The sequence below is a fragment of the Chelonoidis abingdonii genome, chromosome 8 (assembly GCF_003597395.2).
Source record: "Chelonoidis abingdonii isolate Lonesome George chromosome 8, CheloAbing_2.0, whole genome shotgun sequence".
Taxonomy (NCBI): Eukaryota; Metazoa; Chordata; order Testudines; family Testudinidae; genus Chelonoidis; species Chelonoidis abingdonii.
The window spans coordinates 6,133,817-6,150,025 of NC_133776.1; the positions used below are offsets into that span (position 1 = coordinate 6,133,817).

The 16,209-nt window shown below is 38.9% G+C and overlaps 2 protein-coding genes across 2 annotated transcripts in view; one reads left to right on the forward strand and one right to left on the reverse strand.

The window, feature by feature from the left end:
- The window catches only part of PSMD1 (proteasome 26S subunit, non-ATPase 1), a 126,832-nt gene that overhangs the window by 51,012 nt on the left and 59,611 nt on the right, over nt 1-16,209 (forward strand). The window lies entirely within an intron of this gene.
- On the reverse strand, nt 1,121-13,484 carry HTR2B (5-hydroxytryptamine receptor 2B). The gene is made up of 3 exons (XM_032777257.2): nt 13,056-13,484; nt 4,736-4,936; nt 1,121-2,092 (listed from the first exon to the last, which is right to left on the reverse strand). Exons 1-3 carry the CDS (start codon nt 13,402-13,404, stop codon nt 1,203-1,205), a joined length of 1,440 nt encoding a protein of 479 aa, XP_032633148.1. The 5' UTR covers nt 13,405-13,484; the 3' UTR covers nt 1,121-1,202.

The following is a 16,209-nucleotide window of genomic DNA, read 5'->3' on the forward strand; positions in this document are numbered from 1 at the left end:
CGTGAAGCCAGTGGCAGATCTTCATCACCTTCATGGAGGCTAGGATTTCATGCATAGGGTTTAAAAGGATCACCATCAGCACCTTCCAGTGTACGTGGCAAAAAGCTTCTCTATCTTTTCATTTGGTGACTATATAAATATTGGGCCAGGGAAGAGGATTTAATTAATTAACAGTGAGCAAAAAAGAGAATTTGACCTATTAAATTATTTATAACTGAGGTAACTGTAAGAGACATTCTCAGATTCTTAACCTCCTGTTGCTCACATAAAGTAGAAAAGTGTCATGCCATCCTTCTTACTAAAATAAATGCCTCAGCTTTTCTTCCGGTAAAATAAACTAACAGTTCAATGTTCATGAGTAACCTGAAAATAACAAGGCCATGTATGAGAGCCGCAGTGGGGAAAAAGAATTCAATAAGGTGAGAGATTTTCCCCTATGCAGAAAACAACACATGGGGGCGATTTCAGCATGTGGAATTTCCATCTCATTGTACTGGCAAGGACAGGGCTGCTCCCTGGAGAATGGGCAAGGGAGTGAGTAGGAAACCAATTGTGGGTTACTGCTGTTGGAACAGTGTTACCTCATAGTTTGATACACAGAATCAACAGAGTATCCAATAAAAAGCTGTACTGATCCCTTGTGTGCTATCCTAAGGTCATGTGTTCTGTATACTCTACACATGTTTAAATCAAAACCTTGGCATTTCAACAAGCATGTGTGCACTTGATTGTTTCATCCCTTCTGTCTTGGGCAGAATACCAGCTTATATGAGTCCTGTCTGCTTTAAGCATAAGATCAAGGAGAGCATTAAAGTAGTGTTTATATACAAGTGTGTCTTCATAGAAATGTACTTTGAAAAGGCTGGAGATAATGGAAAACTAAAGTCACACACTCAAGAGTTGCCTTAGCTTCTTTTATTTACACCCCTCTGCTTCTAAACTACAGTGCTCTGATATTCACTATTTAGAACTGAATGAAATTGCTATTACTTCAGTGGGATACTTGAGTTTAAATTGGTAAAGTAGAGGAGATCCTAGATAAAGGAACCATAGTTTTAGAGGAGATGAATTAATATAATATAGCTTCAGTAAGATTTTACTTGTTATAAATAACAAAAGACAATAATATTTATATCTTCGTATAGCATATTTACGTACAATACATAGTTGTATAATTAGTTGTGGACATGGTTTTCATTCCATTATACGTAGCTCACTTGTTCTTCTGTTTTATCAACTTCGTTCTCTGTGAGCAGCAATGTGTCCAGTAGAATGGCTGACGATGACTGGATTGGTGAGCTGTGAAGCCTCATTGGGCTCTGGTACATAACGGGACTAATCCCATTTCGCATCCCATGCATCATAAAGAGTTTGGAGTTTTCTGCCATTGAATTTCTGAAGGAGATCCTGCTAGAGCATTTCCGAAGAGCCTTCATTGGCTTTGCGGTCCGATAATTGCAGGTGATATACCTGCCGAATGCCTCCCTGAATGTCTTGTTGAAGAGCGTGTAGACTAGAGGGTTCACCCCTGAGGATACATATCCTATCCAGACAAATATCTCCATGAGCCTTTGAATAACTTCCTGGCTACAGGAGTCACACAGAACTGAAGTTATGTTTGTTATAAAGAATGGGCACCACATCAACAAGAAAAGAAAAAATACAATCCCCAGGACTTTTGAGGCCCTTTGTTCATTGCTAATGGTCTGCACAGACTTCTTTCCAGCAGTGGACATTCTGCGTATGAATATCTCCTCATTTGTGCTGGGCATAACCTTGTCTTTTCTGGAGCCATCTAACATGGCCACCTTTTCAGGTGATGAGCCGGGTGTTATATCCCGTTGGAATACTGTAGATACGGTGGACCATGTTAGGCGCTGAGGTGGCTGGTTGATCAAGTAGGCCTTCTTACGAAGCACTTGTATGGTCAGAAAGTAAGTGACTATCATAATTGCAAGCGGAACAAAGAATGCAGCTAGCGACCCGTATAGGATGAAGTCACGAAAACGATCAGGTGTCAGGGCACATGTGATGTTTGTGGAGCTCCCGTCTCCATCCTCTATACCTCTGATCGGGATTGGAATGGCAATGCCTACAGAAGAAAAACAGAAATAGTTCAGCTTGTTATCTTCAATCTCTCACTTGGTTTTGCAGCTTCAAAGTGCCTAAGGGGGCACGATCTGAGAGAACTACACTGAACCAGTGAGCAAGCAGGATCTGTAGTTAAGAATATTAGCTGGAGATTTGGGTAAATAGAACTTTAATAAATTCAGCCAGCTGAATATTAAAACTTGCCTTCTTTAATTGAGGGTGACCCCAAAACTTAAACAATTCAGGAATCCGGGTAGACCTTAATATTAAATTAAACTCTGGAACAGTTGCAATACTGAAGTAACATTTTTCTTTCTGTCTCCTATCCTTCCTGAATGTAATTTTTGGGGTTTCTGATGACCTGATCCAGAAAATAGACACAATTTGACTCTCTTTCTTCTTGAAGCACATCAAGTGATCAGACTCAGTCAGCCAACAGCCTTTCACCCGAGTTGATTCTCTTGAATATACAAGTGGTTAAAGAGATGCCATGTGTGCTCAGTATAGATTTGTTGTTTAAAGTCTCTTGGCTATTTAGAGGCTTTAAATGAAGCTTTATTATTATAACTGTTTTTAAAAAAACCTACCTCTGAGGGCTTGTCTTAAACGAACTTTCTATAACTGAAATTACAGACAGTATTTCTATTGGTAAAGGTCTATCTGATGACAGAAACAGGTTCCTGTCTGTCTGATGGAAGTTGTTCATGCTACTCATTCCAACACCTTTCAGTAAGATCTGGGGATTTACTGTACTTCTGCATTCCCCAGCCTTCTTAGAGGTGTTGGTCAAAAGCCATGAAATGACCTAGTCTTCAGTCACTTGATCCCTTCCTTAATAACAGACACACCTTTGGAAATAGCGAAGATTTAAAACAAAGACTGAATCAGATTAACCTTTGAGTCAAGAAGTCACGGCTCAGCCATTGAGTACTTTTTATGCTAGATAAGAAGAAAGGAAGAACAGTGCTAATTAATACAAGTAAATCAGATATTAAAAGGTCGGCTTCTAGGTATCCTGCCTCCACAGGAATTTCCCTTCTCATGTTAAAATAGAGAGAAATCTTTTCTCCGGTCATCAAAGTACTGCTCTAAATATAGTCATATTGGGAGTTCCTGTTGTTAGGGGTACATACATAGGTCAAGAGCATAGATATAAATTCTTTTCACCTATGCTGTGTCAGTAGCCTAAGTTATCCAGAGAAAACTGTTTATGCTCTTGGCAGGGTATTGCTTGTTCTGTGTGGCATTATTTGCTTTTCTAGCACTGCTTCTGTATCTTACTGTCGTTGCAAATGAGTTGTTTGGATTAGCTTCTCTGATCTCTGAATCTGATGATGTCTGAAATTTCGTTTTGTGCACAAACTTATTAAAGATGGGCAATATGCCATATACAAAGAGTTCAGAAAACACTTAGAAGTGTAATATAAACCTGGGATTCTCAACCTTTTTCTTTCTGAGGCCCTCTATAAAAACTCAGCCCACCTGCGCCACAACATCTGGTTACAGCATATAAAAACCAGGGCTGGCATTAATGGGTAGCAAGCAGGGCGATTGCCTGGGCCCCCAAACCACAGGGGGCACCAAGAAGCTAAGTTTCTCAGGCTTCTGCTTCAGCCCTGGGTGGCAGGGCTCTGGGCTTCAGTCTGATGCAGTGGGGCTTCAGCTTTCTGCCCTTCAGCTTCAGCAAGTCTAACACTGGTACTGTTTGGCAGCTCCCCTTAAACCTGCTCATGGCTTCCCAGGGGGGCCCCGCACCCCTGGTTGAGAACCACTGACACAAACCATTACATTTTGCACTTCACTTATAAATTGGTTTTTTTTTTAAACACTTTGACTTTTTGTATCTTGGCAGCGCACCTTAATTTCTGAAATGAATGTTACTGGCACAGCTCACTTATTTGAATCAGTGATTGAAAGATGAAATTTTTGACAGTTATCCCTCTTTCTGTACAGCATTAAAACAAAATTCTCAATCCTGTTGTCCAGTTTTTTCTCTTTGGGTAGTTTTAAGTGAGGCATCAACTTCAACAGCAACTGATTCAGGGCTTAAAACCAGGGATAGCTCAGTAGTTTGAGCATTGGCCTGCTAAACCCAGGGTTGTGAGTGCAATCCTTGAGGGGACCACTTAAGGATCTGGGGCAAAAAGTGGTCCTGCTAGTGAAGGCAGGGGGCTGGACTCGATGACCTTTCGAGGTCCCTTCCAGTTCTAGGAGACAGGTATATCTCCAATTATAAAAAAAAATAAAAAATAAAAAAAAAATCTGTTACTGATAGGCATCAAATTGACGGCACTGGAACCTAAAGTCTTGCATCTTTAGAAAAGATACAGTGCAAACAGCTGCAATGGAATCCACCTCATGCTGCCCCTTAGTGTGTTGCATCCTTCTATGGGTGGAAAAAAATCTTTGAACTTCATTCGTATTCAGTCCTTAACCTCTCCAGTAAGTCTGCCAGCTAGTACCTGTTAAATGGATTTTGGGACATAGCCACATGCTCACTAGGAAATGGAACGAGATCAGCTTAGTTTATATAGGCTGCCATCCGCTAGTACTTTGCCATTTGCAGTCTTGCCCCAGTTTTGAACTAATGATTCAGCCGTGAAAGGGTTTCTTTCCCCTTCCCAGCCTCAGAAGCCCCACATACCTATTGAAATGAGCCACACCACAGTTATTTTGATGAGAGCTGTAGCCCGAGAGTTGTATTGGCTGGCCTGGATTGGCTTTTTTATGGCAATATAACGGTCCAGTGAGATGGCGCAGAGATGCATAATAGAGGCTGTGGAAAAGAGGACATCAAGAAATAGCCAGACAGGGCACAAGTCAGGTGGAAGTGGCCATGAGTTATCTGAAAGAGAACAGGAAAGCTATTAGGTTCATTTCTAATGTCCTTTGAATGTTCAGTGTGCATTTTTTCCTTCATACATGTTATAGAAGTGTCTTAATAAACTCTTTGGAAGAATACCTCACTCCATATTTGCCCTCAGATCTTTCTCTCCTCTCCTTTCTTCCTTCCCTTGTTTTTATCTTTTTAGCTAATCCCTCATACAATTCCCTACACACACTGCCAAATTCCCCTGCGGAAAATGGTAGAACAAATGCTTGCTGCCATCACATTGATGTCTTGTATATTATATCTCTTTCCCATCCCCACCAACCACTCATCTCCTTCCTGACTGCCCCGCCCCCTATCCACACCCCCACTCCTAATCACCACCCCAAACTCCTCTGCCCTCTTACCGCGTTGCTTGGAGCGCCGGTAGCAGGCGGTGCTACAGCTGCGCCACCCAGAGCACCGGGTCAGGCCGTGGCTCTGCAGCTGCACTGCCCGGCTGCCCAGAACATTGTGCTAGTGGTGCAGTGAGCTGAGGCTGTAGGGGTGGGGGGGCTAGCCTCCTGGGCCAGGAGCTCAGAGGCCGGGCAGGAGGGTCCTGCGGGCTGGATGTGGCCCACGGGCCGTAGTTTCCCAACTGTGGTCTACAGCTTTGTACAGTTCCTAGCCCAGGGGTCGGCAACCTTTCAGAAGTGCTGTGCCGAGTCTTCATTTATTGACTCTAATTTAAGGTTTCACGTACCAGTAATACATTTTAATGTTTTTAGAAGGTCTCTTTCTACAAGTCTATAATATATAACTAAACTATTGTTGTATGTAAAGTAAATAAGGTTTTTAAAATGTTTTAGAAGCTTCATTTAAAATTAAATTAAAATGCAGAGCCCCCTGGACCAGCGGCCAGGACCCGGGCAGTGTGAGTGCCACTGAAAATCAGCTTGCGTGCTGCCTTCGGCACACGTGCCATAGGTTGCCTACCCTGGCCCAGCCCAGTAAGGTGCCCTGATCTTGGTTGGTCCCCAGATACTATTGTAATAAGCATGATTAATAACAAACCATGTATTCAAGTATCAGAGGGGTAGCCGTGTTAGTCTGGATCTGTAAAAGCAGCGAAGAATCCTGTGGCACCTTATAGACTAACAGACGTTTTGGAGCATGAGCTTTCGTGGGTGAATACATGCATCTGATGAAGTGGGTGGCTGTTGAGTTTAAAAGGCCATTAGTGTTCTGTATGGGTATGAACATATTGATTTGTAGGTGCAGTTAAGGTACTACCAGAAAATTATCAGCTTTTTGTAGAATGATGGGTTTTTGTGCGTTAAGCCAGATTTGCTTTAAACCTATTTAGTTTTGAACCCCCTGCTGTGAATAAGCAAGGGCTGACTGTCCTGAGAACATTAAAAGAACTCATCTAGTAACTGAGAGTCTGTTATTTTATCAATAGTGCAATGTTGCAACAGTTTAAGATTTGAAGCTTGATTTCACGCTGTGACTATTGTGGTGAAATGACATGGTGATGCAGTGACTTTGCATTTCAAGCAAGGGAGAATGGGGAAATGCATTGAAACAGGCTAAATGATACTGGTCTGCTCTGATGTATATGTTGACTCTTAGCCCTCTGGACAAAGAGAGAAATGGATGGAGACTGAGAATATAACTGCACCTCTCCTAAAGCAGCGAGCTCCAGGTGATAGCATAACGGAAAAAGCATAACGGATAGCTCCTCAGGCATAACAGAAGATTAACTACTTTTGAATAAACTAACCGTGAGTCTTGATATTCAGTTGCATGATTCCTGAGTATCAGGCAGAGTGGAAATTTAGTTACAGAAAATAATTTAAAGTTGATTAATGAAGTACGATGCGGATATATGGAAAAATACATTATTAGAGCATTCAACACACACACGTTCATTTTTATCTTTCTGTGCACAATTTCATTAGGCTGTAAGAGGTATCTTTTTTAGCCTCAAAGGCCTGTCATGTAGTCATTCAACCAACTATGTAAGTCAGCATGCCAGAAAAAATAAGTAGTTAAAATAACCAATTAATTTGGTATGTTTGGAATGTTGAGCTTCTCTATAAAAAGGCAAGAACTGTTCTATGGCTTAAAATAAGTGAAGTTAGCACAGCTCTGAGGATGTGGTGTGAACTGCACAAGTGTACATTTTGCATACTAAAGGATATTCAGTTGGCATTAATAGCTGAATTTCAAATGAATGATTCAGTGTTTCCTATCAAAAGTCCTTGTACAGTACTCCTTAGATGGTATCTCTTTGATGATAGCCTTGCAGAGAGGGGACATGTGCATTGCAGTAAAATGGATTTTCTTCATTTTCAGTTAACCTGTTCTGTACAAAAGACATCTTTTAATGGTTGGTAATAGAGCTGTCCTTTCCTTGTTCTGAACTCAAGTTTTTTGTGTGCAGTGAAGCCTTGTAGAATTTTACAAGATCTGCAAAGCTTTTAGTAATTGCTGACCACAATGTAAATGTAGAAACCTTTTTCTGTTTATATTTTTCTTTGAAACAGGGAGGAGAGGAGTAGCAGCCTTTCATATTATGAACTTGTGTAAGATACAGTTTTTCCATCAAAAATTACTTGAAAGTCTTTGAATACAGTAGTTGATGAGAAACAAGGGGTATAGTCACCCTAAATCTTTGTTTGAAACAAAATTACAACTTTAACACGGTCATTTCTGTAGCTCTGTATTAAGAATTGCTCAATATGATCATGGCTCTCAGCCTTTCCAGACTACTGAACCTCTTTCATGAGTCTGATTTGTCTTGCATACCCCAAGTTTCACCTCACTTAAAAACTACTTACTTACAAAATCAGACATGGAACTACAAAAGTGTCACAGCACATTATTACTGAAATATTGCTTACTTTCTCATTTTGTCTGTACAAACTTTTAGTTTGTAGTGAATTCACTAGTGCTTTCTATGTAGCCTGTTGTAAAACTAGGCAATTATCTAGATGAGTTGATGTACCCCCTGGAAGACCTCTGCATACCCCCAGGAGTAAGTGTGTAGTCCTGATTGAGAACCCCTGTGCTCGGTTAATAACATGGCATCTCTTGCTGTATTCCCTAATCTTGTTGATTTATTTGTAAATACGTGTGATAAAAGATAAATCCTGTGAAATGTGTGTTTTGAGTACCACTCTCTTTGTTTTGCTGGTCTTGTTACTCTGGATGTTAATGTTGCTTCCCAATATGGCACTGCCAACAGGGCCCTTTCAGTTACCTGATCCTACCATCACTGAAATCAGTGGGCACGGGTTCTGTCCTCTGTGTCTTGTAACATTAGATACATGCCAACAATCCTAGTGTATAAAACAAAAACCCTACATGATTCTCTGCCATTTTGGGGCAAATTGCCCTTTATAGAATCCTGACCAAAACCAGCAGATGTGTAAGACGAAGGTCTTGAACAAAAATATTGGTTAAAAATACATCTTTGCCTTCCAAAAATGTATTTAATAGTTGTGGTTTCATGATTTCCACATCTTCCAGTACATAGTAGAGTTTTCTATCTGTGAATTGTCATTTCAGATATTTCTGAAACTTGGGGGATTGGGAGGGCAAACATAGTAGAGACAGCCTTCCTCAAATGCTTGTAGAGCAGTTTTTGATCCTTGAATGTTATAGCAACCTGTTGGATAAACTTATTGTCTGTATGTGTAAATATTTGTAAAATCTGGTTTGGAAGTAAAACTCGAATACGTGAAATAATGGATCAGGGAGGCAAAATTTTTAACAGGTTAGGTTTAGTTTGGGGGGGATAGCTCAGTGTTTGAGCATTGGCCTGCTAAACCCAGGCTTGTGAGTTCAATCCTTGAGGGAGCCATTTAGGGATCAGGGCAAAATAATCTGTGAGGGACAGTACTTGGTTCTGCTAGTGAAGGCAGGGGGCTAGATTCAATGACCTTTCAGGGTCCCTTCCAGTTCTATGAGATAGGTTTATCTCCATATATTATTATAATATTAAATATGATTTCTCCCATTGCAAATGTCTGTTTTGTCTGGGGCAAATAATCAGTTGTGTTTAAAACTTACTCTGTAATGCTGCCTCTTAGTAACAGGAATGTTGATTTTTTTTAAAAAGGTATGTAGATTTTTAAATGTCCCAATTACTTGTGTTTTTCTTAATAAAGTATTCCTGATTTGGAGCTCCAGTGTTGGGTTTTTTTTGGTTTGTCTTGAATAAATGATGGGTTTTTACAGACAATTTCTGGCTTTAATTTACTGAAATGTGGAGGAAAACTTTTATAGGGAATATCAGTTTTCAAGGTAATCTTTAAAACTAGATAGAGTATAGAGGAGCTGCTCCTGATTTAAGCCAGTGAAACATTCTTTGAATGCTTATAGTTAGAAGGCACTAATGATGTATTCATGTAAGTGAGATTAAGGAAGTCCTTCACCTAAGTGTCAGAAATTATTATTTTCATCTTTGTTGTAATGTGCTCTATAGTCTATTGAAATTTGTTGCCTGTAAGGGATTTCATTATGAGTCATTTTGTTGATGTAAGGTTTTTATTGAGGTGGAAGTTGGAGTGTTTTTCCATCTTCATGTAAGCTCAGGCTTTATTTTACAAGTTACTGCGTGTGTAGCCTCTCAAGTAGGGTTTATCCTGATGACAATACTTGATGACTGGGCCTTCATTGGCTTTTGTATTCAGCTGGCATGGTTACATTCAATTTTCTTGATCAATACAACTAAAATTGTAGTTGGGGAGAAGTTAAAGCACCTTTATTTTATAGTTAACTGAGATGCTTTTTATTAAAATTGTCCTGAAACTTGTTGAGTTTCCTTCAGTCTTGCAGATTTTGAAAATAGTCAGCCATCCATGCAGATGGTCTGATTTCTTCTGGTGATATTTCTAGAGACTTTTCACAATTGTTTACTTTCTATCTTCACTATAGTCCCATTAATGAATGAAAGGTGAATCATTTGCAATGTAACCTAACTATAACTGGCACGAGAGAGCTTGAGATTCCCAGTTTTCTTACATTGTAATAGTTTACTGCTCAGAAAATCAACATGACCTTTTATTTTATTTAAAGGATATATTTCCACGACACAAAATATCAACACTAGGAATACTGTGTGGTGTTGGGTTGTTTTTTTTTTTTTTTTGTTGTTGTTGTTGTTTTTTTTTTTAGGAAAATCACTATTTACTCTCAACCAGCTCTCTCTCTAAAATCTCAGGTACTGAGCTTCCAGCCTCAAACTTCATAGAAAAGAGAAGGATCTTTACACAACAAATCCTGCATCTTGCCAGGGATTAGATTAGATGACACTTGCAGTCTCTTGCAACCCTATGATTCTCTTATCCCACACGAGGAGTCTTTGTGGCACCGTACAGACTAACAAATTTATTAGGGCATAAGCTTTTGTGGGCTATAACTTATGGTTTCAGATATCATTAATGGAGACAATACAGGGCTAATTTTCTGAGCACACTTCAATTTACTACCTGTAATGAAAGCAGTCAAACAGTTTAGCTGTTAATAAAAACAATGAACAGGTCACACATTCTGACATTTTAAAGCTATTTTTTTTTTAATTAAAGCCACCATATGCATTCCATCAGTGTTGAAATACGGCTCAGTCACTCACTCTGAAGTTTATATTATTTTATTTAAGAACACCGCTATAGTAGTGAAGTTGTTACAGGTCAAATGTGGAAAACGAGCCTTTTACTGGAACAGTGAAGTTTATTAGTGTTAACTTTTGTAAGTATTTGCTGAGTGGAGTCAGTCTTTGTAGTGGATTTTAAGTTTAAACCTACCGTTGTATGTTACCAGCAAAGATTAAAGTGATTGCAGCTGCTGTATATCTGCCTATAATTAGATACAAGTGACAAATCAGAGACAAAATATTTGTATTCTGTATCAATAGCTGGCACATGCTTATTTCACTATTATGAAAATGTTCTTTTCTGAAAACATGGGAAGGGTAGATTTTAATTGGTTGCCTCTGTCAGTGATTATTCTCTGTTGTTCAAATAGTTATCTGGTTAACAAACCTTAGATACTGTAGTCTTGTTATGTGCTTAATCATCTTGTTCCAGTCCAACAGCCCCTAACATTTTGCTCCTGTTCTGAACTTTCTATATATACCTCAGCATCTTCCTCCAGCTGCTGAGGAGGCAAAATGTTGTTCTATTTGGCTGCCAAGGAGACATCTTATAAAAGTAATTTCAACGTTTAGCATTGGTCAGTTATGTGAAACGCCTGCCATGGCCTTACCACACCTATTTAATTATTTTTAATTTTACTTTTTTCTTCCTGCAATGTGAAAGATGCTTTTGTTGAGTTCTAAATTAAGATTCCTAGCATGTTTTAATCTTGGTTACAACAGCTTTAGCTCTGGATTAATTGAGAGATTAAGTAGCAATAAAAGAAAAAGTAGGAAAATTAGAAAGGCGCAATGGGTTATTGAGAGACTAGTGAAATTCAGAAAGATAAAGTTTAAAGTTTAGCTTCTCATTGTATTGGTTGCTATTCGGATTTGGCTGATTATTTATGATTTATTAATAATTTTCTGATTCTCTAAGGTGTCCTCTTTCAGCCTGTATTTCTTATACTATCTTCTATTCTGTAAATGAGGTATTGGGAAAGGGGATTAGTCTTATCTGAGTGGGCTTTTTGTTTTTTTTAAGGAAAACTATGAAAAATTTATATTAAGATCTCGAAGTTTGTGTACATTTTGACAGATTTTTTTCCCTTCCCGATTAGAAAATTGTATCCTAGTTATGCTTAGTCATTTTCTAGAAACTGTTGCTTTGAACAGAATGTGCCCCTTATCCTTACTGGGTTGACTGTTCTGTAGTGAGTTTGACATCTCCATATATTGAGTAACACTTTATATAGAGAAACTAACCATGAAGCATTTCTGTGACTTGAAGGAAATTGTCACCAAATTGACAGCAGTCGTTTGTGGAGAGGTAGGTCTGCTGATTGCCTCTGTGCATTTAATACTTTAAATTTGTGTCTGCTGTCCCCAGGGCAATCCTTAGAGATTGAATATAAAAACACAGAACTCCTGCTGTCTATCATTAGTTATGGGTCAGTGCTACACTTTACCTCAAAGGTTGAGTTACCAGCATGGGGTTTGCTTGCAAAAATACAGACTGTCGCTGTAGCTCTCATACATCCAAATATATGCCGACTAGATGACAAAAAAAAAATTACAACTAAAAAAATAATAATTTGTAAGCGACTTTACACAATACAAGAGAAACCATTCAGAAAATTTCCCATAAAGTTGTTACCAAATTAGGTATAAATACATTTTAAATATAGGTCCCTGAAAATATGAATATTTTTGTTAGTCAATATGGAATAAACAAGAAAATGTCAAACTCCAGTGTATAATCTCATCAAAATCTGTTTTATTCCTCATGAGTCAAAGTAAATGGCAATCTGGATCTCCTACATCAGGTGCGCAGATGGCCTGATATTGGACTAACTGAACAGATGGACCATTTCTCTTTGGGGTACATTATGAGTTTTTTGCCATTTCCCTAGGGCAGTCGAAAAATCAATTTTCCTGCAAGTGACACCTTAGAATTGTTACCATCAGTGATCCTAGAGATTGCCTGAAACGTGCACCTGGGTTATATAAATGATACCGAAAATTGTCCTCATTGAGTGGTACCAACTCCTTGTGATGTGGTGAAAAGCTATTCAGTCCAATGAAACTATCCCGAACTGCTTAGCACTTTTGAGAGAGAGAATTTCTATTATGAATGTAATATCTAACGAGCGGAAGTTCAACATTGCACTGCCAATAATAATTCACCCTGTACCTTTTTCCCAGAGTGTGGTATCTGTTGATGCTCCTCAGAGGTGTAAATTCTTTGGAGTTGTTAGTTTCTCTGATAAAGAATGGGAGGCAAGGGAAAGGATGTTCATAGTAGATTTGTTTAAGCTTGTGTCTTGAGAAAACGTATCTTATGATTAGAGGTGGGGGGAATTGAGAAGTGTTTTTAGCCAGATGATGCTCACAGAAAATAACATTATCACAATTAAGCGGGGGAAGTAAACAAGCAGTTGTCCTATTTAAAGTATAGTTAGCATTTGCTCCGCTTATGGAAGCTTGATGGCAGGAACAAAGTGAAATACTTACCAAACAGTATGATGATAAGGGCAATCGGCATCACAAACAATCCAACCAGCAAGTCTGCCACCGCCAAGGACATTAGGAAATAATTTGTGGCATATTGCAACTTTTTCTCCAGGGACACAGCTAGTATAACAAGTATATTCCCCCCGATGGTGGGGATTATAACCATTAGGATCAGCAGAGCTGCCCACCGTGGTCTGTTCCCCTGTTCATCATTCAGGTAGTTCTGTTTGAATTCCCCTGTTACTGAGAGCTGTGTCAAAGATCCATTGCCAGATCCATACCCGTTTAAGGGATAGGACATCTTTGTGCCCAGCAGGATGTATTCAGGAATTGTGTTTTGCTCAGACATTTTGGAAGGTAAAGCAGCTGGCTGTTGCTCTCTGGTCCGGTATGATCCTGAAGAAAGGCCAGCATGGTCTGTAAGGTAAATTGATGCTGTGATATGCTGCTCCCATGCCAGAGCGTTGGACCTAAACTTGTATTCTGTTCCTTCCTGGATGCACGTACATCTTAAAAATGAAAGTATTGACTCTGGCTGGCAGGGTCAAGTGGTCTGATTACTCTTGTAGAGAAGCTTAGGTTTCAGAAGGGTTTATGAGAGAATTCAATGGCTGTGAGAAGTCAGCAGTTTTTAACTTCTTGTGTCTTCCTACAGCAGGAAATATGATGTGTGAACTTGCATGCCGAAAGGTTCCCCCTACATACAAAATATGTAGATTGCATCATTTGTTGTTTACAAAGTGCAAAAACTGATGCTTATGCTGTGTATGTACAACTTCTCCTCTGAGAGTCTAGTCTACATTAGCATGCATGTAGGCAGAGTACAGTACCTATATTTTTCCTGTTAAGAATTCTGTTTCCTCACGGAGCTGTCGTCCCCCAGACCATGGTTGTGAATGATACAGAAGATTTCTTTAATGGCTATAGTCCCTCGTTTATCAGATGAAGCTCAGAGCGCAGCTAACACTAAAACACTCATGACTACATTTCAAGAGAATCATAGACAATTATGGAACTCAAACTTCTTAAAGTTTCCCATTATTTAAATGGGAAGGACAAGTAAAATCCTCACTTTAAGGCTTGAGCAAGACTTTAACTAAATGCAGCATCCCCTAGCTCTAAACTCTGCTGAAGTCTTAATGCTTGCTTTTCCTTCTCACAAGCAGACACTTTAAACAGGCACATGTTTAAATATTTTCTAGATTTGGTTTGTTGCAAGTTTTCTGTGCAGAAAGTCTTACCTTAGATTTCTCTTGGATTTTTGTTTCCTTGAGGGTTCAAGAGGGATAAATTTCTTCTGCAGTTTGATTTTCTTTTTCATTACATGCTGGATTTCAGCACACAATTTTTTAATGTCACTTTCTAGAAGACAAGTTTTTTATTCCTCTTGGGATATGCTTAAAATAAAAACCGTTGTCCATACCATCCCATTTGTTTTTAAACGTCAAGATTAAACTTCTTCTGTTTTTAAAGTCAAGTTCTTCATATATGTATTTTCTCCAACTGGTATTGAATGGAAGGGAAAAATAATTCTTGCCACATTGTTTTTAAAAAAAAAAAAAGTAAGCTCTTGGTTTTTTGCTTCTCCTGTTCTTTTGGGGATCTGACTTACATGATTAATACATGTCTCGAGTGTTTCACAGCTCTTCTGCTTCATCTCATTCTGTGTGTAGTTTTCTCTGCGTTTGTTAGCAAAGCTTGCTGTCTGCTGGTATCGTTGTTTGTTGATTGACTCATTCCAGTGCATCCAGCTCCAGTGGTTGAAAACAAGGAAATAAATGAGTGCGCTTCTTACAGCTGGAAAAGAGCCAAGGAAGGTTATTTGCTTTGTATTTACTCAGTGCTCCAGACCCGTAGTGTACATTCCTTGTCCCTGTGTCTGGGTGCGCAGATGCAGTGCATGACCACACTTCACACTACAGGTTACAACTGTATTCAAAGTAGTTCTCGTTCATGTTCTCTCTCTCTTTCTTTCTCAACACGAGCACAGTTAACCCTGGAAAGTTCAGAGTTAGTGTAAACTCTTCTGTTAGTTTGTCAGGCTTTGAAGTGTTGTGTTATTTTAGAGAAGTGTGTTCTAACATATCCTTTTAAATGTATGCACTGTCACTTTAAGCCTTCCTAGATACAGCTGCTTTTTATTACTTAGAGTATTTTCTATTCTTACCTTCCAATACAGAGTTGCTAACTTGATCACACACCCCATCTGTAAAACAGAAATTGAATTTACTTCTGAGGACAGCCACATGACAAGTGTGTAATAATCAGACAGGTGAGGTCATAGATTCCTACAGTTTAAGGGACCATTAGATCATTTAGACCGACTTGTATATCACAGGCCATTAAATTTTGTGAATTACTTATACTCACTGGGCTTTGTCAGGACCAGGTCCCCAGTGAATCATGATTCATTCCATATTAATCTAAGAAAATTGCATCCACCTCCTGGAATCCACATAGGTGAAGAGATAAATCTGCTGTAAATAATTTATAGAAATAATAGGTATGACATTTTTTTGGACCTGAACAGCAACCTCTTAAGATTAACAGTGCACATTTCAGATAAAGTCGTTTAGGATATCTTTGTCAAAGCTTTTTTTCCCCAATTTAGTATTTGCTGGCAAATAGGAGAACAATAAGATATTCATACTTATATTTTAACCATTTCATGGTCCAATAGCCCAGTTTATAGAATCTGTTTGTAGTATTTCTTTCCTCCGTGTTAATTCTGTACATTAATATTTTATTACAGTGATTGTTATATAGTACAAAATATGAGCATATTATTAGTACTAATTTTACATGGATGAATGGAGACTTAAATTACATTGGTAACATGATAGCTTGTTGCTCCCACTTGGAGCTGGATTAGGCCTGGGCTAGTAATATGTGAATGGTTAAAGAGATGATCGTACCAGCACTTGCATCTAATTTATACTGATTAAAAAAACCCTCTGGTCCCACTTTGCTCTGTAAGCTTTTAATTTAACATGGAATTGTTTCCTGTTGTGGGCTGTCAATATATTTTTCAACTGCAGTGAACAATTCATTTTAAAGATCCTCTGTTTTCCCCCCAGCAGATGGGATGGAGAGTCACGAACAACATCCAGTATTCCAACGCCTTAATACAGTTGCCTACGTTATGAAAAGTGAA